The 17,783-nt window shown below is 38.5% G+C and overlaps 1 protein-coding gene across 1 annotated transcript in view; it reads right to left on the reverse strand.

The window, feature by feature from the left end:
• Positions 1 to 4,959: 4,959 nt before the first annotated feature.
• Positions 4,960 to 17,783, reverse strand: part of CCNYL1 (cyclin Y like 1) — a 35,873-nt gene continuing 23,049 nt past the window's right edge. The window contains exons 6-10 of the mRNA XM_058300275.2: positions 16,542 to 16,593; positions 15,585 to 15,704; positions 11,509 to 11,675; positions 8,102 to 8,264; positions 4,960 to 6,974 (exon numbers count right to left, since the gene is read on the reverse strand). Of these exons, the coding sequence (XP_058156258.1) occupies positions 6,858 to 6,974; positions 8,102 to 8,264; positions 11,509 to 11,675; positions 15,585 to 15,704; positions 16,542 to 16,593 (619 nt within the window). The 3' untranslated portion in view covers positions 4,960 to 6,857. The remainder of the gene's footprint in view (positions 6,975 to 8,101; positions 8,265 to 11,508; positions 11,676 to 15,584; positions 15,705 to 16,541; positions 16,594 to 17,783) is intronic.

Here is a 17,783-nt window from a genome sequence, read left to right on the forward strand (position 1 = left end):
TAAGATGCCGTCTTTTTCTCCTCATGCTTTTATGGAGAGACACTGCTTTCTAAGAGTATCTAAGAGTATCTGAGGAGGTTTGTGGATTCTAACTTCATGATCAGATTTCTCTGGTGTGCCTGAATTCAGATAAGCAGCATTTTTATTAGTAAAATTCAGCAAATGCCTATCACTAGAAGAAGTAGTTGAAACGTATTTTACTTGAATAAACTTTATAGGTTTCTCCTGCTATTCCTGTGATTGAAGAGATTTAAAGGGAACTGCAGAGAAACAGATATCACCTGAGACTGTTTTATTTGATAAACCCTCCTCCTTCTATACTCAATAGTATTTTAATTTTTAAACCTATTTGAATAGAGATGGCCCCTTTTGTCTGTGTGTCTGAATGGTGGGCAGGAACTCCCAAAACTGTTTCTCATTTAGCAACTGGATCTACAACTTAATCAAATTCTACATAGAGGGCAGGGAGCCCAAAAAAAGCACATGTATGATTTAGAATTGACACCTCCCTCATAATCCAGACAGATGCTTAGGAAGCCCGAGATACTCTGGTCAAAGTACTTTGTACTGGCTGTTGCTTTGGCAAAATGCAAATTCATGCCACTCTATTAATACCCATCCCTGTTAGGATGAGGTTCCCCAGCATTTTTCAGAGGTAGATGATGTGGGAGAACATCGATACTTTAACTGGAAGGAAGTATGTAATTAAATGTCAGAGTGCCATACACTTTAAAATTGGTACATAAATTAGGGCAATTGGGAGAGGCAGAATAGGAAATAAAGTCATTGAGCTGGATTATCATGGAAGAGTTGCTATACCTTATGTGTACAGGACTCTAAATTGGCCCATCTTCCCAATATTTTCTTAGTATGTGGAAAAGGAGAAAGGGTGAGGTCACAAACTGAATTAGAGGCAGAAAAGAAGGTTGGAGAAATAGGCTGGGACAGATTATTGGTAATAATGCTTTAGTACTATTACAGAGCTCTTCATTGAATTTGTCAGGTCCTTTCATGGTAGGAAGTAGGGTTGAGAGACTATAGAATGATCATGAGCATGGACTTGAGGAGTTAGACTGACCTGTGATCCTGGACAATTAACCTCTTGGTGTCTCAGCTTTCTCATCTTGAAAAGGGGACAGCAGTACTCATAACAGGGCTGAGAGGATTCAAGGATTAAATGGAGTTAAAGGCAACTTGAAAAGGGGATATAGTAGTACTCCTATAACAGGGCTGAGAAGACTCAAGGATTAAACTAAGGCAAACAAGGCAGCAAAATTAAGGTAAGTAAAGGCAAAGAGGAAGCAGAAGCAGCTGTTCAAACGGAATGGCAAAGAAATTCAGAGACTGGGTTTTCAAATTTGAGTGCATGAGAATCACTTGGGATGCCTGTTAAAAATGTGGATTCCTAGGCCTCAGTCCCAAGGATTGAGATTTGGGGCCTGTATTAGCCAAAGGGATGCTCATGCAAAGTACCAGAAATCGTTTGGCTTTTATAAAGGGTATTTACTTGGGTTTAAAGTTTACAGTTACAAGGCCCTTAAGAGTCCAACTCAAGGTTATTTTCTCACCAAAGATGGTTGCCCATCTCTGCAAAGGTTCAGCCTTCCTGTCTCAGCTATAGGCTGGCATAGGGCTCATTTCCTTCCAGGCCTTATCAGTTGCTCTGGTCTCTTCAGAAGTTCAGCTATAAACTATCAGGCAAATGGCTCATCTTTCTTCCTGGGGCTATAGGATCAAAATGCTCTCTCTGCTGTGTATGGAGCTCTGTGTGTCTTCTGTGAATGCCCGTTTTTATCAGCCCACCAAGGGAGCAGGGACTCAACCCTAAGTCATGCCCTACTGAAGTGGTTGAATCAAAGCCCTAATCTTAATTTAATCAAAGACATCGCAACTGACAAAATCATCCAGAGGAAGAGGCCAGTTTACAAACAAAATATTTTTTTGAGATTCATAAACAGCCACAGGGCTCAAGAAGCTTTTTTTTAAAAAATAATTTTATTTTGGAATAATTTTAAAGTCTGTGAAAAAGTTGAAAGGATCATTTAGAATTTTCATATGCTCCCTAATGCTAACATCTTATATTCCCATAGTGCATTTGTCAGAACTAAGAAATCAACACTGACACATTATATTGACTCCAGACCTTGTGGATTTCACCAAATTTTCCACTAATGTGCTCTGTTCCAGGATCCAATCCAGAATGCCACACTGCATTTAGAGATGCTTCACTTTTCATAGGCACTTTAAGCTGATGAGAGGTAGGTGGCCTAGGGACCACATCTTGGGAAATAACTGGGGCATTTAAAGGACTAAGCAAAGGCAAATTGCCTTATTCCCATGTCGATGAGGTGAATGCAATTTTGAAGCAGGAGAGAATAAATTGGCAGAGGAGGTGGATATAGAAGGTTGGCTTTAGTGTTGGGGTTAGAATCCCTTCTATAGGAAGAGTGGGCGTTACTTTGAGGACAAAAGGAGGCATCTAACACCAGATGTTAGGTTTTCCGAGGTTGGGAGGTGGGGATGCCACCTAGTCCTTGGCCTAGATTGTATATACACTGAGGGTTGTGGGCCATCAGGAAGTCAGGAAGTGGTAAGGTGGGAACACAGGAAGGCTGAACATAGGTGGCTGGAAGGGCATAAGCCATGTAAACCCTGAAGTGGGTCAGGTATAAGCAATATCAAACATTGCCACGTGAGACACTAGCAGGGCAAGGGGTGAGGGCTGGAGATGATCTTGTTGAGGGCCTTCTGGACTTGGGTGAAGCACTCAAGTGCTTCTCTGCCTTTGGAAGCGTTCTCTAGCTGAGGAGTTTGAAGGGGCCACCATTCTGGTAGGCAGCTGAAGAGGGCTGGAGGTAAAGGTTAGCAGAATTGAGAAGGGCAAGAAAAAGACTTTTAAAAGCTGGCCAACTAATTTGGCAGTGCTATGGGGTCTTTTGAAAGATACTTTATTGAGGACCTTAGGTTCTGGGGCTGTCACTGAATTTTCCATCACATTCAAACTAGCTCCTTTCACAACAGTTAAAATAATCATCTACCCTGCTCCTTTTTAAAGAATGTTAACCTTTTCTCGATTGACCCCAGGATTCCTCATTTCTATACCATTTCACTTTTCCAGTTCTTGCATCTTAGGAGATCCTAAACCACAAGTAAGTATTCTTAAAATTTCCCATTATATCCATGCTCTCACCTGCCAAACCCATTTTAAATAGAAAATCAGTTGCTCCTGTATATTAGAACAGGCTAGGCTGAAAGGTTCCTAAATCTCTCTTGTATTGCTTGCTGGCACAGCATCAAGCCAACCAGATTGGTAAATGGCTGAGGGTGTTGAGACTGTAGGTAATCTAATACTTAACTTGGTAAGTGCTGGGTATGATCTATAGACTGTATAGGAACTAGCACTTACCTGGCAGAGTTCTCTGCCAGCTGTCAAGTGTTTTCCAAGTAGCTCTATAGTTAATGCAGCTTCTGAGAGAACAGTGATACTTTAAATGTGGTTAGAGAACGGCTAGCTGGGTAACAGATTTTAGCCAACATATATGTACCTAAATTAGTTTCCAAAATCACAGCAAAACCTGAATACCGAGTAAATACAGAATTGTTTTCCCCTTAATACTGGCTTAAGCCTTTTTAAAAAAACTCAAGGAATTTTTATTGGAGAAAAATCAAAACCAAGAAATGAAACTTAGGCTGTTTGTAAAACCAGGATTCAGTGCTCTGCTGGACTTTAATAATGTAAAGGCATACTGGGTACATGAAGAAATGGGAAAGGGCCATAATATGTGGAGATTTTTTCTTCTCTTTAACCAGAAACACTGTAGTCTAAGAAGTTAGTTTGAACCATATGAAATTGCTGATAGGCAACCATTTTTTGACCTACAAAAACGTCAGTTTTATTTAGTTCATTTTCAATTGCTTTGTCTTCTTGTAACGAAGACTTAAAAGTTCAGTTTACAATATACTAAATCACTGAAGTCTGTTGCATTAGGGAAAAATCTAAAAAGGAAAATAAATGAGTGCAGGTAATCAGACTCCTTTTTACAGTATTATTTTGGGGAACAAATTTCCTAGGTATAAAGCCCTGAGAAAACTACCAGTTTCCATGCTACTATAGCAAGTGGTATCTGTCATCCACCCATAGCATTTGTCTGAGAATGTTAGAAAATATATGCTATGATTATATTCTCAACCTAAGTTGGCTCAACTTTCCACCTATCAAATGGCTGACTGCTGTCCAGAATTAAAGCTATAAGGGGAAAAGAGTTTTTAGTGATATTATTCTACCAACTTGTTCCTGAGGCCACAGATTTATGTTCCATGTCCCTCCTGCAAATTTCTTTTTGTTTACCTTTGACCACTCCTCATGTCAGCATTTCTGCTTAGGAACTGGCATATATCATAAATCACATAAATAAGATGATGTGACCATCTTATGAAGTGATTTGTTAGACTTTTCCCTCTTGAACTAATTCAAATCATTTATACTATCAGTAATTTCTCAACAAAAATAGATTATTTAAACACTTGACCTTAGGCACTAAAGTTCAAATATGATGGATACATACTCTCAGTATACACTATTACTGTAATTCCTTCTATCCTGGTACATTTCATTAAATTTTCGCTCCCAATATGCTCTTTTCCCTCTCAGGCACACCAATGAAGTATTCAAAGATGCCATCATTAATGCACCATGCCACTAATTTAATGCTATTCCATATTGAAATCCTACTAAACCCACCTTATTAAAAAGGCTGAACTTACACAGAAGCACATGCATTACTCTTGACTTCTGTTCTTTTGTAGAACTTTAATGGCCAGACAGTTATTTCACTGTCTTCAGGACGAAAAGCACATAAGCAAAAGAAATGCTTTAGGACCTCACTATTAGGACTGATGTTAAAATATGAGTTAGGCAGAGACAGAATGCTATGTGAATAAAGAAACATACCGGGCATATTTTAATTAAAATAGAATTTATTAGCTTTTCTTTTAATATAAACATGAGAAAGAAAAACCACTGTAGGTTGTAGTATTCTTTTCAAAATAAAACTGCAATCAATACTTGAATTTCCAGGCTCCAAACTCCATAAACAATGTTTTCTTTGAGGTGGTAGATTGTAATATTTTATGTGCCATTATTATTCCTGTCTTTAAAAAAATAATGGAACCTGCAGCACTCAAAGATAAGGTGAAGTGTTTCCATACTGAGTATTTCTAGTATAGAAAGGCTTTTTTAGGCAAAATTCCTAGGATGTACATGTCAGAAGGTAGAAGAGATTTCATAGAGTTAACAATCATTTTTCCCCCCAAATATTTCATATCTAGGTAACATTGTTATCAAACTCTTCTAAAATTACTTACCCCTGTCCTTTAAAGCCTGAGGTTAGGGTTCCTAAGGTTTGTATAAGTTCCCTCTTTAAACACCCAGGACTTGAAATGGGATGACTACAGAGAGCTTAACATGTAAGATAAAGTTTTTTAGTATCATCTACCACTATTAGGGTCCAATTTCTTTTAATTTAGTACATATTCATTACACTGCTCTTCATAATCTTTTACCAAATCTAAAGAATGAGAAATTTAGATGAGCAAAGCAAATGAAGAGTGCACAGCCCTGCGACGGACTACTTAAAAAGAGGAGGGCACAACTATGGAAATACATGGTGTCCCAAAAGTCTTACTGCAATTTTAAGCTTTGATAGCTGTAGAAGTATAAATGCTATAAACTTACAAAACATTTGAAAGTTTAAATTTCTTTTAAACTTACTTAGTTTTGCAAATTTTGAATATTAAGCTTTTAATTTTAATTTTTTGTTTCAGTGTTTGCCATCTTCAAGAAGAGCTGAAACAAAGAATTAAAATTAAAAACATATTTAGAATTCACAAAATTAAGCAAGTGTAAAAGAAATGTAAACTTTCAAATGATTTTTTAAAGGTTTGGTAGCATTTATACTTATACTGCCGTGCCCTGGTATGCCCAAGTGCACTTTATTAAAGCTTAAAATTGCACCAGACTTTTGATACCTTGTATTTTACTATGTGCTTATCGTTGGACCACCATGTTGGTTGGAATTAAATTTTAACAAATAAGAGGTAAATTATCAGAAAGTGAGAAGCACCATTAGAGTTCATAAGAAATGCAGCACGGACTCAACAGAAATAGAGAATAACATACTCTGTTGATAACCCAAACATGCTGAAATGCTAATAAGGTAGTGCTGCTTGCAAAGAATTTGAATGACAGTGTAACCCAGCAGCTTTTTCGTTTAACTTGATTGCCAATAATGACTAGCAGCTTCAACGATACAGTAGGGAGAATGAACCCTTCAACACCTAAACACCTAAACAATGCTGCGGTCTCTGCTTCTAAGTGGCTTTGCATTGGTAGGAGTCCCATGTTTTAATAGTAATACTGCATTAATTCCAAAGACATATGCAGCAAGATCTGGGGGGGTGAAGAGGGGCAAGAAAAATAGGAAAAACATAAGTTACACGGTTAGTTTCTTTAAAGTCTTAAAAATTTAAACTATTAATTTAAAAAACCGCGTATAGTTCACAGCTATCGCCTACACAGTAAGCAAACATCTGTGTGGGTTGGGAGCTTTCACTTAGGAGTGGTTTTCGTAACTCTGTTTACATTAAAAAGGACAGAAGAGTGCTTTGCATTGACAAGGTCCGTTCTTTCCTGTGGAGTGTTAAGCCTCACTATCCACAGTCTCTTGAATTTGATGTCTTTCCTCTAGATGGAAATATTAACTTTGCTGGTTTTTGAGCAGGAGTGGTGATGTTTCTTCAGTCTTTATAGATGAGGGAGGGGTTCATGGTTCATGATGTTACAGCTCCTCATTTCTCTCTTAAGAAAGGATGGCATTAGAGCGCTGAATACCAATTAAATTATCAGCACTGTAAGACCTTCTCATAGCAGCTCTACATAAGTCTTTGTATTTGTCTTCACACAATCTGGAAATGGCCTAGGAAGTCAATCAAATAGAACACAGGTACAAGCGTTAAAAAAAAAATAAAGTTCCAACCTTAAAAAACAACATGAATGATGTCACATGTACAGACTCCATTAGAGAGGTCTTACATGTTACTGCTAGTTGGTATCTGAGATCTATACCCTAGGTTCTGGGGATGCTACTTGCTACAAATTCACTGAAGTACAAAGAGTAATAAACATCCTTCCAGGGCTATGACTAAATTGGCAGAGCCAAGAGGGATGCCAAGAGGGAACTTACTGTATTGTTATTTAAAAAGTGGGTTCCTAAAAATGTCAAGGGTATAGGACAGGCCCTTAAAAGCAGTACCAACCACCTATCATGTGTTCCTTAAATGTAGTGATCACACTTGTGTATGTACCACTGTTTATTCAGCTATTCAAACTTTATCCAATCTTTAGTTATACATTCTAAGCAAATTTTAATGAGGCAGGTGTGTGCTGGACTCTCTATTAGAGAGGTCTAATGACTGGAGCACCAAAAGGTGCTATTTCGCTTGCACTTTATGGTAGAAAAATCTATCAAAGCACCACACCAAGATACCACAGAAAGTGTCAATTTTAAGTGTCCACTTCAGTTATAATTTTGCTGTATATTTATCAAAAATCATAAGCCACATATTACCTTGTCCTAGGTAAATTACCATTTCCATTAAACCCATATACTTTCTACATCGAGTATTTGAAATATTTACATATCATACCGTCTAAATATAGGTCACTCTGCTTAGCCACTAATGCTTTGTCTAATAAACTCATTATGTAGTTTATAATATGTATAGTAAACTGTAATATGTAAACTGGCAGGAATTTACTAACTAATAAAGGTAGTCAAGAATAGAAAGTAAATTATATAGAGGAGTTAATCCTATGGTTATGTGGAAGGGTAGAAGTTCAAAAGGAAAACCATTAAAAACAGATTAAATTTCATTAAAACTGTTCTGAAATAATAGTTACAGAAGAGGTATTATTTAATGTGGATCCTTGTATGAACCAGAAAAGTTTTCCATTTTCCTAATCACTTCTCAAAATGATTTAGCTACAGATGCAGGCTTTTGGGGACTGAGAAAAAACCTAGCTTAGTGATTCCACCCACCTTACCTCTAGGTTCTGTGCTCTCTCTTTGCTGAGAGGAGCAAAGAGAAAATTCAGGTTGTTGTCATCGGCTAAGGAACGAAGATCAAAGTAGTATTTGGCATAAACACTGGCAGGAACATTAATATTAAACTGAAGTAGCTCCAAAAAATGCCTTTCCATCTCATTCCTAGGGGAGGAAGAATACAAAAGAACAACATAGGGCAATTTTAGACAACTGGATTATCTTCAAAAATATTCTGAGCTACCAGGATGACTATAAATTATATTGAAACAAATAGAGGCTACCCAGCTGGATTAATACACTAATGTTCAAACAAGGTATAGCTATTTGTGGTCCTTTCTGCATCTCAGCACTTTGAGTTTGGGACGAGGGGGAAAAGGTTACGGCCCTCTTATGCTCTCGTGCTGCTGACTCGGGGGCTCATTCTTCAGAGTTCCATTAGTGCAGCTGTACAATTCATACTCCATGCTCCCTTACAGGGCCTGCTATAGTGATCAGATGAAAGGAATGATGTATGCTGTTTATTAGCTCTGAAGAACTTGCAGACATTTTCACCGGGCTGATAACAGGAAGGGGCTTATTGAAGTAGAGACGCGCCAACAAAAGGAGTGGGCACATCACCACGGCAACAAATGGATCCATCGAGAGCCACTGCTATTATCTCTGAGGGGGGAAAAACTCTTGAGGCAACAAGGATTCATCTCAAATAAATAAATAAGCTACATTCAGTGGAAAAGGGGCTCCCCTTCCCCTGCCCTAGTGCAAGGGGCTATGTCAAAGGGCATAATGTAAGTCTGCCCACCTTAAATTTACCAGGGTGAGAAACTGTCACTATGACAGGACAGGATACTCTTTTTAAACTCTGGAAGGCAAAAAGATCAAAGATACATTTCTTGACTAGACTAAACCCAGGTTACAACTGGACCTCCGGCATAGCGCAGGACTTACAAACTCAGTATTTCTCCTGTGTTGGGAGGGAAATCCTGAGATGCTCAGCATGCACCACCCCTCACCAGAGCAGAGTGTGAACACAGCAGGGGCAGTTTAATAAGTGGGAAAGGAAAATGTTGGCAGCAGTCCTTTGCTACATAAACATACAGTTGCTGCTTGCCAAGTGTTTAATAAAAGCAGAGTAAATCTTACTACTTTCATAGTAATCGCTTTAGAGAGTTATTTATATAAAAATGATAAATACCTGAAAAAACATGATAGGGGCTTATTCTGTAGCATATTAATTTCTAGAGTTTAATGTTTTAAGATTTTTTCGACTGGCTAGGTCAACAAATACTCCAGGTTCTACTATATGGAGAGCAGTTTAAGAGCAGAGAGATGGTTTTCTCATTTGTTGTACTTAAAACCCAACCGAACCTACTATCAAGATTAATCTCCTATTCATTTGGTCATATGTCTATAGAAATGTAAATCAGACAATGTTTTGATAATCAGCTAATTAGGACTTAATTTACTACTGGAATAAATGCACTTCACTATCCCTTTTATAGTTTCTCCACTAATATGTTTTAATTGTGCAGAAATACAGTACTTGATAGGATTAACATGTCTATTAATAGAGGTTTAATCAATGAAGGAAAGTATTATTCCTACAGAATATGCATCTTCTGGGTTTTTTGTTATTTTTTAAATGGCTAGATGGCTGAATAGCCTTCCATTTAGGTAGAGCAAATTTTCTGACTAGCAGCTGCTCAGTTTAACTTACTCTTTTGAAGGGAAATATATTCAAACAAGATGTAGATGGTGGAAAGTTTTAACAAAAAACTGATAGACCTGATTAAAAACTTTTGTTTACATTCATGAGACTACTACAACTAGCGGTCAACAGCAGGGGGACAAATAAATATATATTAAACGCTGTTATAATGCTTTCCAGTTTCTAAAAATCATGAACAAAAGCAGCCTGTTATAAACATAGCTCTTTCCCTGTGTTTCTGTTCAGACACAAAAAGCATAGTTCATAACTAGTCTTGTAGTTTAGATTCTGCCACTACTGCACTGACAGAATCCATGACAACCTTCCCATTTCCCTATATACTCTCTGATACTATAGCAAAAAACCAGAGACCCAGCCAGCTGAGGTGCAGGTTTTGAGAAAGGATCAAGTGCTATCACGGCAGGGCTAGTGCTCCTGATTAAGAATTTCCCTTAACGTCTGCAACTTCCAAAAGTACTCCTCCTACTCATTTCAGATCCATGATATAGATGTCCTTTGCCAAGATGGATGCCAGCAATTTCACTAAGACTACTCAGTTTACACTATCATCGAAGTGGTCATTTTCACAAAGAGCCACTTCAACAGCTACCCCTTCGGAAGTATGCTCACTTCAGTTTCAAATATGCACAGCTTGGGAATTCTGAATGACAGTCTTATCTAAAGTAAGGTAACAAGTACAAACTTTTGGCCCTGCCTGTCAGGATTTTGATCTTCCTATGCTGCTGCTCATTCTAATCAAGAAGTGGTCTCTCACATTTCCCCAAATGCTACCCTGTCAAGTGGGCACTCTGAGGGTCTTTGCTGGAAATAACTCCCTGGCTTATCTTGGCCCACCACCTCCAGGGCGCTTCACAGTGGCAGGTCGGCCAGGTCAGATGCTGTCCTTAGGTTTGGTATTTTGGTCCCACGTCAGGTGCAGTCTTTGAGAAGCCCCACTACTAAACAAGGTTCCTTGCACTCAGAGTTACTTAAGACCTCACAAAATGCTGAAAGTGCTGCCGTGATTGGGTTGTTCACCGGGAGACTCTTCAACGTGAGCACTGGCTTCTTAGGCTGCCTGAGAGGTGCTTCTAGTGCCGTGAACATTTATTTCTTAATTGTGTGAAACATTTGTAACTGGAGGGTACAGGAGCAAAAGAGATCTGAAACTTGTACATCTGGCTAATTTTGTTCCACCAAGGACTGCCCAATTTCTTTATCTCATGGTTTCTGCAACAGATCCAGATAAAGAAAAATGTGTGTGTGTGTGAGTCAACACAAATATACCATGTGTGATGCAGGCTAAAGCATAACTTCAATAGTTCAGTGGCAAAACACTTATTTCAAAGGCCAGAGGTATGCCACTTAAAACTGGACTGGGACTGATAATACAGCTTTAAAAGAGGCTATAAAGTATTTACCATATATATTGTTCTAATGGAAGCTTGTAAGATGTTTGCGAGAAATCACCAGAAAAAAACATTTTAACTTATTAAAAGATTACAAAAATAACACATCAATAATTACCAGTTAATGATGAAAAATATGAATTGATAGACCACAACTGGATAGAAATATGTAGTTTTATCCTATTTCGGTTTGCATGTTACTTTAAAAATATTTCTTAAAATGTAAACTTTACGGGACCAAATGAGGTATTGGAAAATGGTCAGAAAGTTCACCAAGACCTTACAGACTCACATGTCCTCAACTGTAATGTCCTTGAGGATCTGGCAGTAGTCCACATTCCATACAGCCTGATCGTCCCAAACCTTGGAGGCAAGCAGAATGGCTCCCAAAACAATTCTTTTCCAGTTAGTGGGACAAATGTCGATCTCAGCATAAGTTAAAAGCCTTTCTAAGTAAACCTGTAAAAGTAGAGCACTGGTCTTTGATTTTAGTTCAGTTTAAGTGCCACGTTAAGAACTGCTATGAATGAGAGATTTAATCTATTTTTGACTAAGAAATGCCTTTTATCCTTACATCTACAGAGACTTTGTACAGCTAACCAGAGCAAGAAGCTGGATCAGTTGTTAAGTCGGTTCCTTCTGCTGACCACTCTGCCCATGCAAATTTCCAGCCTGATTTTAGTCACAGGAAGGACCACAGGACATCTCAGCAAAGGGCACCCTGAAGGGAGGCATTGTGTTATTACCTTCACACTCAGAAAGGGCAGCCTATCCAGGCCCAGTGTGGGAAGCCTGCCCCGTGCAACATGCCACACCTGGCTGGTAGTTAATGGTAATTTCATAGGTAGGATATGTTTGAATATGTAAAAGCCTGGCGATCCAGGGCACATGTTCATCTGTTCACAATAACTAATTCTGTGGCACTAGCTTGTGGGTAGGAACTGGTGGTCAAGAGAGCCCCCTAGTGGCTGCTGTGCAGCATAGCAGGACAGGTGCCATGCACGCGTGTGTTTAAGGTTGATGTGGACAACTGCAGTCGAGTCCTGCATTTAACTGCCTCTTTGAGTACACAAAAGGATGGTCCTTCTCATAGCCCCATCTATTTTCATATCTCCATTATCATTTCATGATAACTCATTTTCTGTCTTACATAATCTGCAGCTTAATCAATTACCATTGATTACAAGGCAGTACCAGAGCTGCCAGTCTCTGTACCCCCCAGGACTCCTCTAAAACCTGCCAGGCCCACTGGGTGGACTGGGGGAGAGCGTGGACTACAATGTGGACCATTGTCCATGTGGTGCAGCGGTGCTCCAGAATGTATTCGCCAGGTGTGGTGGATGTGCCACGATGATGGAAGAGGTTGATGAGGGAGGAGTGGGGTGGGTGGGGTGGTGGGTATATGGGGACCTCATATTTTTTGAATGTAACATTTAAAAGAAAATAAAAAAGAAGAAACAAAACAAAACAAACAAAACAAAAAAACCCCCACAAAAACTCCCAAAAACCTGCCAGGCAGTTTGTGAGATGATTTCAGGAATTATTTTACATGTAACAAATGCTTACTGAATATTACATGTTCTTACATTCTGCTTCCATTCCCACCAAAACAAGGAGCTCTCTAAGAACCTCAACTCACAGGGTTAGACTTTCTACTTTATAGGAATAAGTAGAGGCACTTAAAGCCAATGTAGATGATCCTATCCATGTCCATTTCTGTGGAATACTGTTCTCAAAATTTTCTTTCCTTATGAAGAATTTCTCTGCCAGAGAACTCCCCCAATATGAACGTGTTTGTTATCACCCCAACCCCCAGAATGCTTCCTTTCATTTTGATGACAGTTATCAGGCCCTAATGCCAGTTTCTTATTTTCTATCCTCTCCTTAACCACTCCAGCCCACCCATGCCACTTACTCTTCTGAAACTACTTTTGCCATAAAATCGATGCCTCCATACATACACACCAGAGCTTTTCATGCCCAACTCACCATTCCCCTCATCTTCCCTAACAGAACACATAGCACTACCACTCATCTAGTTGCTGGGGGCCATAAATCTACGAGTCACTCCTCTCCAATCTGGTATCACCTCTACACCTTTATCAGGAAGCTGACCTAGGCCACCATCTGCCACCTCACCTGTATCACTGCAACTGCCTCCTAACTCTCTTCTCTCTGCCTCTATTCTGACTCCCAATTGAGGTTTATTCTCCACAAAGCATCCAGAACATTTTTTTTTTTTTTAAATACTTGGATTACGAGAACAACCTCTTAAGAGTCCTTTATTACTCTGCTCATCATACTGGAACAAATATGTAATTTCTTCTCATGAGCCTGCAACTGTCACAAGGCACTAAAAAGTTAAGGCACTGCCCTTGGGCCTCATTTCCTACATCCTTTCCATCACTCTAATCACATTGGACTTCCTGAACATGTCCTTGCTGCCTCAGGGTCTCTGCACTTGTTCCTTCTATCTGTTATTATGAGCTCTTATCTTTTCATCATTTATTTCCTCACTTCATTCAGGTCCCTGTTCAAATGATACCTCTTTAGAGAGAGTCTTACTGATCATTCTATCTAAATAGTAAACTCTTCTAAACACTCTCTATCCCTTTACCCTGTTTTATCTTCTTGGTATTTGCCATCATCTGAAATATCTATCTTTAAAAAAATAGACTTGGCCCAGTGGTTAGGGCGTCCGTCTACCACATGGGAGGTCCGTAGTTCAAACCCTGGGCCTCCTTGACCCGTGTGGAGCTGGCCCATGCGCAGTGCTGATGCGCGCAAAGAGTGCCCTGCCACGCAGGGGTGTCCCCGCGTAGGGGAGCCCCATGCACAAGGAGCGCGCCCCATAAGGAGAGCCGCCCAGCGCGAAAGAACGTGCAGCGTGCCTAAGAATGGCGCTGTACACTCGGAGAGCTGACACAACGAAAAGAAACACATATTTCTGTGCCACTGACAACAACAGAAGTGGACAAAGACGAAAGATGCAGCAAAGAAACACAGAGAACAGACAACGGGTGGGGGGAGGGGGGGAGAGAAATAAATAAATCTAAAAAAACAAAACAAAAAAACCCCACATATTTAGAAAGAAAAACTTGCCTTCTTCATTAATATAAGCTCTGTAAAGGTAGGAACTTTGTCCAACCTATTCCTTCTATCCCAGCATTTAGAACAGTGGCAGAGTAGATAGTATTTAAGGAATAAGCAACTTCTCAGCCTCATTTAGCATTGGACTACACACGCCTTGAGCCTCTCTTAACTTGGCTTCTTTTAATACTCTTTCCTGGTTTCTCCTACCACTGTAGCCACTCCTCTGTGAACTTGCCTCTAAAATGGTGACAGTCCCTGCAGGTCCATCTTTTTATCTACTTTTCATTCTACTCACTTTCTTTGCATTTGAATAGCTATTCTTAATTCCTTACCCCTAGGGTTCAGATTCACGCTCCAGCCCTATATATACAAGTGATTACTACTAGACATTGCTATTCTGCTCTCTGACAGTACATCAAGCTTAACATGTGTAAAATGAACTCCCCTCCTCCAAACCCAGATGTTCTCCTACCTGCATTACCATTCGCTTGGCGTGAAAGTACCACACTTGCCCCTCTCTAGCATTCCAAATGGCTTGTTCCATGAAAAGACCTGTATCTGATCGCGTATGCATAGAAAAGTCTCTATTCAATGGCCTTCTCTCCTAAATTCTACTTGGTGCTAAAGGAATAGTTGCTGACCTAAGTATTCTCTCCCTCCAGGCCATGCAGTTGATTTTCCTTTTTAAGTTTCCTGTAGGGAGGAATAAGACAATCCCAACCACCTCTCACTTAAATAGGACTGAGTATTCAAAATAATAAAATCTTATCATAGTAATTCTGTATGAATGATACAATTTTAAGGACTCAGCTGTAGCTCAGCAGACTAACCAGCAAAGCCTGTCCATGAACTACTAGAGACCCCCCACCACTCTTGGGTGACTTCATGAGTAGGCACAGGAGATAAGCAGAGATGGATTAACACCCATCAGTCAGGACACACATATAAGAACTTCTAAGAATACAGCCTGGGACTCATCTTAGACCTACACTGAATTAATCTCTTCCTGTGGACCAGAGGGTTTTGTTAATGACTCTCATCCTGCCCCCATTAGTACATCTTACATGTTTGTATTTGTACATACTTGCCTGTGCATGTGTACTGGGGATAGACACCAGAAATCTCTTGCTGCCTTTAATAAACAACTGCTTTGCAGGTTACTCTTAATAATGTTCTAATAATTTCAGGAGCTTACTTTTACTTGAAAAATATGGTTGCATCATGGTGTACAAGACAAAAATTTCTAAAAGATGCTTTATGACAGAATTATCTTACCAAGGTTACTATTGCACATTCAGCTGTTAGCTGCGCGGCACTGAAAAGAGTACGAACAAATCTGTAAATAAATTTGTGTTCAGGATCATGTTTAAAGTATTCCTCTGGAACCTTTTCTCGCTGAAAGAAAAGATGCAATGTAAGTATACACTGAAGAAAAATTCTTGAGTATTTTTAAGATCGCAATCTTCAAACTTGTGCCTATGTGCTCCTTAAAATAATTCTGATTTGGTGACATGCCTTTTAGTCCTTTAATGTAAACAATGAACTCTTAAAACCAATGATTTGATACCCTACCACCATCCATTAAATGAAAATACAGGCACAAGCTCAGAAAATTTGTATTGTTTCTTTCCACTTTCCTCCCATAGAATTCCATTCAAATGTAAAATATTTTTAAGCTCAAAAGTCTTATCATAACTCATACTTCCCTGCAACAAACTCTGTAAAAACTTTTGGTTTCTTTTAACCATAAGGCTCTATGGCTATACTGTCCAATCCAGTAGCCACTAGCCACATGTGACATTTGATTCCTGGAAATGTGGCTAGTGTGACTGAGGAAGTGAATTCTAAATTTCAAGTAATTCTAATGAATTTAAACTTAAATTCAGTTTTTTAATTTCTCATAGAGATCTTTACATGTTTTTTAGGTTTATTTCTCATTATTTTATCTTGTTTGAGACTGTTTTAAAAAGATTTATTTGCTGTCATTTGAGCATGTTTACTCACATTAGCTCATTGATTAAGCGGCAACTAAGTTCATACTCCATCATCTCTTATTCTACACCCCTTTTATAAAATGATTAGATACAGTGTGGGATGGGGGAGCAGTTAAAGATGATTTTGATCTCAAGCTGGAGGGAGTGTTTTCTTCTAGTAATTAATCTCAAAGCAAATCAGCATGAAATAAACAACTGTATGAGGGCAAAATACAACCTTAATAAAACTGACACTTACTGTGAGTGGATGTGATCTCTCATCAAAAATATCCAGGGATCTATTTGCATCTCTATAAAATAAGAATGTGCATTTAAAAAACTGGGCATTAAAAAAACAAAGTCAGGAATTGTTAATATCTTAGTAAAATATCAGCTCCAAATTTAAAGAAAAGCTTAACCCTTCAACAAAGAAAAGTTTTACAAATTCTTCTCCTGGATTCTGACCTCAGAAGTTTCTTTTCTATTCACCACAACACATACTGGGGAATTTTTATTTTGACAAAGACCAGCAAACATTGCCTTTCAATACTGAACTTCCCTAACAGGCACTTCTAATAACTCAAAGTTAATTATACTCTAACCTCATACTGGAACACACAAAAACATTTAACAAAGCAGTAGTGGTGTGCTACAGTCTTTATAAACAAGCTTGAATATGAGAGTCACATTTCTCTCTTTAATTCTCTACATTTTATTCTTATCATGTATTTATTTCTTCTTGTCCCTCTTAAATGCCTTGAATTTAAAACTTAATTGTCTTTTTATTTGAAAAAGAGACATATATTTTAATTTAAAAGTTAATCAAGCAAAAAAAGAAAAAAAAAGTTCATCACCCTAATACATAGTGCTCATTTAAGCCAGTGGTTCTCAAAGTGTGGTCCATAGGTCCATGAGGTCAAAACTATTTTCATAATACTAAGATATTACTTGCTTTTTCACTGTTTGACATTTGAAATAATTGCATAAAAGGCAAAGTGGGTAAAGCTTCAAGTTCCTTAGCATGAATCAAGGGAGTGGCACTCAACTGTACTGGTAGCCATTCTATTCTTCCTTACCACACAGCTACAGTTTAAAAACAAGAAAAAAAAGCCAACTTCACTTAAGAATGTCTTTGATGAAATGGTAATAATTGTGTTAAATCTTGACCCTCCCCCTTTTAATACTTGAAATGGAAAATAGGCATAAAGCACATCTGCATACTGAAAGCACTGTGTAACTGACTTGTGAACAAGCCACATTTTTCATTAATAATAAAAAAATAAAAACAAAGTTTTTATTCGAGAGTACAAACGATAAAAACCATTATTTTCTTGAAAATGAACCTGTCATTTCAAGGAAAACAAGAATTTGTTGCCAATGATAGACTTAAAGCTTTCAAGCTAAAAATCACTATTTTAGAAAATGTGTACCTTCTACTGGGAGTTTACTTAATACTGGTGTTGGGTGATACTAACGAAGGTGAGATTTTGACCCTATATGT

Source organism: Dasypus novemcinctus, chromosome 7 (assembly GCF_030445035.2).
Source record: "Dasypus novemcinctus isolate mDasNov1 chromosome 7, mDasNov1.1.hap2, whole genome shotgun sequence".
NCBI lineage: Eukaryota > Metazoa > Chordata > Mammalia > Cingulata > Dasypodidae > Dasypus > Dasypus novemcinctus.